Raw genomic sequence first — 6,967 nt, 5'->3', positions numbered from 1 at the left:
GGTTTGGAGATCATGCAGCAGGACTTACTCACAGCAGCATGGCAGTGCATCACAGTCATGAGTGCCACGTCTGTCTAGAGGAAGGTATTAATAGACAGAAGTGTGGCATCAACCAGCCTGAGGAGCGCTGGTGCTTTTGGGGGGAATTTGTGCAGTTTTGGAACTTAGCTCCATTACATGCTGAAGCTGTTCAAAATTGACCATATTTACTGAGATGACTCCCCAATTCCGGCCTGAGAAACCTGAAACCTAAAAGGCTGGTGATGTAATTGCACACTCAAGTGTTTTCAAGGCAGGTTTTTAACCACGGTGCTGTTGTTTGCACTTCTCTGGTGGTAAACTGGGAGGAAGTGGCCTGGGTACTTGCCCATGAATCATGGAGTGTTAGTGTCCTCAGAGGTGGGCAGTATAAAGCCCCCTGTGCCTCAGTCTCAGTCATTCCCAGCGGGACGCAGCCTGGACAGCATGGAAATCACAGCTGTAGTGGTGCTACTACTGACCGTGGCACATTCTTTAGCCAAGCCTCTTCCAGAGAAGGGGTCCGAAAAGAGGCTGTTAGCAGAGGTAAGAGGAAGATTTGGTAGATTTTGACCTTTTCTCTTTTTTATGCTGTATTTTTAAATGTATTTTTGATAATTGTATAAATAGATAAACAGTCCAGTATCGGACAGAAGTATTTGGACACCTGCTTATTCATTGTTTCTTCCAAAGTCAAGGGTATTAAAAAATGACGTTTAGAGTTTAACATCCTTTTGTTGGAGTAACTGTCTCTACTGACCAGGGAAGAAGGCTTTCTACTAGATTTTGCCGGAGCATTGCTGGGAGGATTTGATTGCATTTAGCGGCGAGAGCGTTGGTGAAGTCAAGGTGTTGGATGATCACCACCCCACTTCATCCTTAACTCCCCAACTAGATCGGATGGAGCGCCAACCATCATTCCAGAGGACACAGTTCTTTGCTGTGGGGGCTTTATACCCCTCTAGCCCACACCTGGCATCAGGAGGCATGGTGCCAATAGGTTGATTGAAAGTGTGTGTTCCTTTCCCTGTGTTTAGAGATACCTCCGGAGGTACTATGGCATGCAAGCTGGTCTCCTGAGTAAATCAAGGTCATCAGACGCTATGGCCGACAAGATCCGTGAGATGCAGTCGTTCTTCAGGCTGGAGGTTACAGGCAAGCTGGACGACAACACAGTGGAGCTGATGAACATGGCCAGATGTGGCGTGCCAGATGTAGCCGAGTATAATCACTTCCCCAGAGACCTCAAATGGGAGAGCAACCTTGTGACATTCAGGTTTCATCTTATTTCTTCTTATGAAATTTGGGGATTCCAAAGCAGTGGGTTATCCAGATCTTACCGCCACACAGTTCTCCCCTCAACCCTGAAAGTAGTCCGTCAACCAGGGCCAGTTTGGTGTCCATCGATATCACAGATTTCTGGTGACATAAAGCATTTTAAAGCACTTGCTTTATTAATCGTTTTGTTATAAACAGACATAAAAAGGTACACTAAATGGACAAAAGTATTGGGACACCTGCTCATTCATTAAACAAAACGAGTTTATCCAGCTTTTGTTGGAGGGGAATCTCCACTGTCCAGGGAAGAGGGCTTTCAACTGGATTTTAGAGCAATGCATGGAGTGTAACCTTTATCCATTACTCCAGTGCAGCACTAAAGAGGCAATTTCCTGGCTGTAGGGGTGGGCAATATGACAACAGTGTATTGTATTGAGACAAATTTTTATTGTGATACACAATAATCTGTATCACTTTACTTGGATGGACCATAATAGATGCCTTGTAGATGCTCTCCTGAAATTGCCTGTATATTGAATGTAATCCTACACCCAAACCCAAACCCTAACATTAACCTTTTAAGATTTAAGGTTGAGATCAAGGTTAGGCTTAGAGTGAAATATGAAGTTTATGTTAAGCTTAAGGTTAGTGTTAGAGTTAAGATTTGAGTGGAGGATTACATTCACCTTACAGCTCAGCTGCATTTAACAGGCATTCAGTTGAATGTTAGCTGAATGTCAGGTGAGCATCTACGAGGCTTCTATAATGAACTATCCAAGTGAGGTAATTCCCAATATACCTTTCTGGGCATATTGTGGACATTGTCAGTGCTTAACAAACTCTGACCCAACTGTGTATCTCAAGACAGCGTAATTAGTCCTGTTTAATTGGATGAAGGGCCGCAGATGGTGTCCCTAAATCACTGTATGTATGGGACAGTATTTGATTTCTACTAATGATTTGACTTTTGTCAGCATGTCACAAATATAGTGATAAACCATTTGTACTGTGAACATGTCTCTAAATATTGTGATATAATATTTGTACCATATCGCCCACCTCTACCTGGCTGATCAGCTTTTTATATTTTTTGTGGTTGTTGCTTTTATTGTAACTGTTTGTTTTAATCCAGGATCACAAACTACACTCCTGATCTGGACGAGGACGACGTGGACAAAGCCGTCCACAACGCCCTGAAGGTCTGGAGTGATGTGACTCCTCTGAAGTTTAAGAGGCTACATGAAGGAAATGCTGACATCATGATCAGCTTTGGGAGGAGAGGTAGGCTCGACAGTAATTAGGCATTTGTCAAAGAACCCATTAAAGCCCCTTTGTTTTGAAGACCACCTACATTCAGAAGATCAATGAAACCTTACATTAAGGCCTAACTCCGGTTGTATCCTTCTCCCTGTGTGGTTTTGCTGGGCTCTGAATGACAGAACATGGAGACTTCAATCCGTTTGATGGGCCTGAGGGACTCCTTGCCCATGCTTACCCACCAGGAAAAGGCATAGGTGGTGACACACACTTTGATGAAGATGAAACATGGACAAAGGACTCACATGGTACTGTATATTCATGCTACAGTCTCTAATAGGTGTCGCTGTAAAAGGGTCCCTGTAAAAGGCAAATAAGCTTCCTGACGCTCTCATTTCTCTCCTTGTAGCTTTCAACCTGTTTCTAGTCGCGACCCACGAATTCGGTCATGCCCTCGGTATGGCTCACTCCTCTGATCCTGGAGCTCTGATGTTCCCTGTGTATTCGTACTCCCGGGGTTTCCCACTGTCTGATGATGACATCAAAGGCATTCAATCGCTTTACGGTAAACACATGAAACGGGCGGCTCTTATACACCAAATGTGGCACACTACACAGTACCCTGCAAAAGCGTCTAACGTTAGAACGCTAATAAACAGCATGGTGTGACTGGATGTGAGTGCTAGTTTGAGGAAGTCCAGAACTGAACCAATCTATACAGTGTCTGGAGTTCAGAAAGAAGATCAGCACTCAAACCCTAAAAAAAGGGTTCTTGTATATGTAAATTTTGCTTTCAAATAGTTCTTTAAGTTGTCATGGTTTTATACTGAAATACTGACTTTACTAAAGAACCCTTAAAGAACCGTTTAAAGGGTGGGAGGGATTGACGTATGGGCACACACACACAGTCCTCTAGGGCTTAAAGGGTTTTAAACTAACAGTGGTTCTCCGCTGGCTTCACTCCAAAGAACCTATTTTGGGGTCTTTATTTTTGCACCAGTCCAACTGACCCTGTCTTTACTGTTATTGTTGCTCAGGCCCAAACCCCGACCACAGGAAAGTCAAACCCAAACCTGTGGCTCCAAACAAGTGTGACCCCATGCTGACCTTCGATGCTATGACAGAACTTCGTGGAGAGACCATCATCTTCAAAGACAGGTACCATTTGTTCAACAGAGGCTTCATAACGGCATCAAACTGGAAACCAAACATTATTATTCAGTTGGTCATTTTAAGACTCATAGTCCAGTAATGTAATTAGTAGATATGTAATAGAGTAGATATGAGGTGTGTAGTCATGAGGGAGAGGCGAGGAAATAAAGATTTGCTTACACATCCTTAGAGTTTAGGGTTCAACTGAGGCTCTTGGAGCTGTTTCACTTCTTAAAAAGCAAAACTAAGCAAAAAGTTCTGCCTCCCTCACTCTGACGAGCCCCTCGCTTTTCCTGAGTCAGTATTCTTTTTCACAAGAAATCTGAACATCATTCTTCTCCTCCTGGCAGCTTCTACTGGCGCCTGCACCCACAGATGGTTGAGCCTGAGCAAACCCCCATTAAAACCACCTGGCCATTCATCCCCAAGAAAGTAGATGCAGCTTACGAGAACCTGGAGAAAGACATCGTCATCATTTTCAGCGGTGTGTGTTTCCTTACAGATACACTGCAGATCACCAGTCAAGCATAATGAAGAACATAATGTTGATGATGATGATTATTACTATGGTTATAAAAAAAACATTCAGTTGTGATATTATTATAACACATTATTCAGAGTGGTATTATTAATTAAAATGGTGAATCTGTTTTTACTTTTGATAATAATAATAATAATAATAATAATAATAATAATAATATCATCATCACAATCAATAATAACTATTATTAGCAGTATTATTGTTATCATTATTAACAGTGATAGCAATCCTAGCAATTATTATTGTTATTAGTGTTATTGTATTATTATAAACACAACTGTTAGGGGAAGAGTCAGTGATAAGGTTACTGAAGATCCAGGCTTGATTATTATTATTATTATTATTATTATTATTATTATTATTATTGTTGTTGTTGTTGTTGTTGTTATATATGTAGACATAATTCTGATAGTCACACTAATATTCTTATTATTATAGTAGTCATTGGGGCTAATTTTACAGGCTGGAATATTATTATTATTATTATTATTATTATTATTATTATTCCTATTTTAGACTGTTTTGATAGTAATCATAATAATCATAGTCATTATTGTTGTTATAATAATAATAATATTATTATTATTATTATTATAAACATGACTGACTTCATATTAGTGGAGTAGTCAGCGGCTAATTTTACAGGCGGGATTATTATTATTAACATTGTTATTATTAAAATTATTATTATTGTTGTTTATTTTGTCATCTTGGTGATGTATCTCAAATGTTGTAACAATAGTAATATTAGTGACAACACTGCCTTCCTGAATAGGGTACCAATCCTAAATAATCACCCCACTCCTAACAAAGCTCCTAACTCTGCATTTACCCGCCTGTGTACCGTGGTTCAGATGTGATTCACACTGGATAAAATCTGTTTCCACTTGTTACACGTTGAAGGTATCAAAATGTGGGCCCTTAACGGCTACACTCTGGTGGAGGGCTACCCGAAATACATCCACAAGCTGGGTCTTCCCAAATCCGTCCGCAAAATAGACGCTGCAGTGTACATCCGGGACACGGGCAAGACTCTGCTGTTTGCAGATGAGGACTACTGGAGGTATGTAGATTATTATTATTATTATTATTACTGATAAACACTCACATATACGAATCATACAGTGATCACTGCAGTTACCGTTCCTTACAGGCTAAGGAGATGCTGAAAGACTTAGATACGGTAGCTGGTGAACAGTATGTAGAGATCTCACTAAGGTTGTCTATATCCATAGCTATGACGAACAGAAAGGCACCATGGATAGCGGATATCCAAGGTCCATAGAGGATGACTTTCCTGGAATAGGAGATGAGGTGGATGCTGTTTCCTACCACTACGGTAAGCTACTCTCAAGGGTATACTGCACTATTAGTGTATATTCAGTATAGCTGGTGTTAGCCAATGATTATCAAATCATGGCTGTCACACAAAAACTGGATATCTCAATTTTTCACTTTTTTTTACTTTTTGACATGATGTGAATCTGGCGGTCATTTTCTACATTGTATCACAATTTCATTCTAAACTGACCCCTAAAAATGCTCTAAAGTTAGATGGAATCAAATATTTTTAAGTTTTTTCCCTTCTTCTGTTCTCAAATTGCCTTTTTGGAGATACAAGGTTTTTGTGTGACAGTGCCGAAATGCAAATAAATGAACAAAAGCCATAAAAAGAACATCAATCTTAAAGGATTCTCTCATTTTACAAATATATTTTCTGTCTCTGTCTCACCATAAACAGGATACCTGTCCTTCTACCATGAGCAGACTCAGTTTGAGTACAGCTACAGTGCCCGGAAGGTCATTCGCATCCAGAGAGTCAACTCCATCTTCAACTGCTGAGCTCCTACAGCACCCACAGCTACCTAGCATTTGAGAACATCTCCAAATACAGGAGTGTGATACTTTCTATTTATTATAGCATGATTTTCAGACTGCTGAGCTGGTGAATCAGTAAGAAAACAGTTCTGTGTAATTACATGTTTTTATAGTTTCATGAGTCTGGACTCATGCTGGAGAGTTCAAATTGAGAACTAGCCTACACTCTTAAAACTGGGTGTCTTATAAAGGGTGCTTTGAGTAATGCCATAGAAGAACCACTGTTGGTTCCATAAAGAGCCAAATTGTGACTGTGAAGAACCTTGAAATTGGTAAAGATGGTCCTTTAGACATTCTGCACACTCACACATCTCTACTACACAGAACTCTTTGTAGCACCTTTCTTTTTAAGGGTGTACCATTCTTCTAAACATGGTGGTGGAAGCTCATAAGTAATGAGCGTTCACACTGGTCTCAAAATAGTGAATTACGAGGTCCTGTGTTACTCATGGATGACAGCGCTATGGGTTGTTTAATAGCACAGTGTAAGCTGGAGAAATAAATTCTGAAATTCCTGAAACGTTGTGGTCTGTGTGTATTTCCTCAGTTATTTTAATCATTTAAATCATTGGAGTTATGGAATAACTAAAGTTTGGGGGAAGGACCACGCCCAATCTCCTCCTCTCTATTACTATGCACTATTAAACCGCTTCTCTCTCCTCACACCCCAAAAATCACACCCCACCGACGCCCTACTCTTCCTGATTATTCTCCAATTAATCTCAACCTCTCCCTGGCAATGAGGTCTGGCTTCGGGTCCTATCAGCTCAAACCCCAACCCCCCCAGATCTCCGGCCCAAATTTCTCAAGTTCTCCGTCCTTGCCTCAGCCAAGCAGGCGTGG

At 40.7% G+C, this 6,967-nt stretch overlaps 1 protein-coding gene across 1 annotated transcript; it reads left to right on the top strand.

The window, feature by feature from the left end:
• The first annotated feature begins 462 nt into the window (after positions 1-462).
• On the top strand, positions 463-6,615 carry mmp13b (matrix metallopeptidase 13b). Its single transcript, XM_072690984.1, has 10 exons — positions 463-564; positions 1,056-1,294; positions 2,429-2,577; positions 2,736-2,861; positions 2,963-3,118; positions 3,591-3,711; positions 4,056-4,189; positions 5,150-5,309; positions 5,482-5,585; positions 5,988-6,615. The coding sequence occupies exons 1-10, from the start codon at positions 466-468 to the stop codon at positions 6,086-6,088; spliced, it is 1,389 nt and encodes a 462-aa protein (XP_072547085.1). The 5' UTR covers positions 463-465; the 3' UTR covers positions 6,089-6,615.
• The last annotated feature ends 352 nt before the right edge of the window (positions 6,616-6,967 follow it).

Source organism: Salminus brasiliensis, chromosome 11 (genome assembly GCF_030463535.1).
Source record: "Salminus brasiliensis chromosome 11, fSalBra1.hap2, whole genome shotgun sequence".
Lineage (NCBI taxonomy): Eukaryota > Metazoa > Chordata > Actinopteri > Characiformes > Bryconidae > Salminus > Salminus brasiliensis.
Note: the sequence above shows the minus strand (reverse complement) of the source record. Positions and strands in the feature narration are given on the sequence as shown.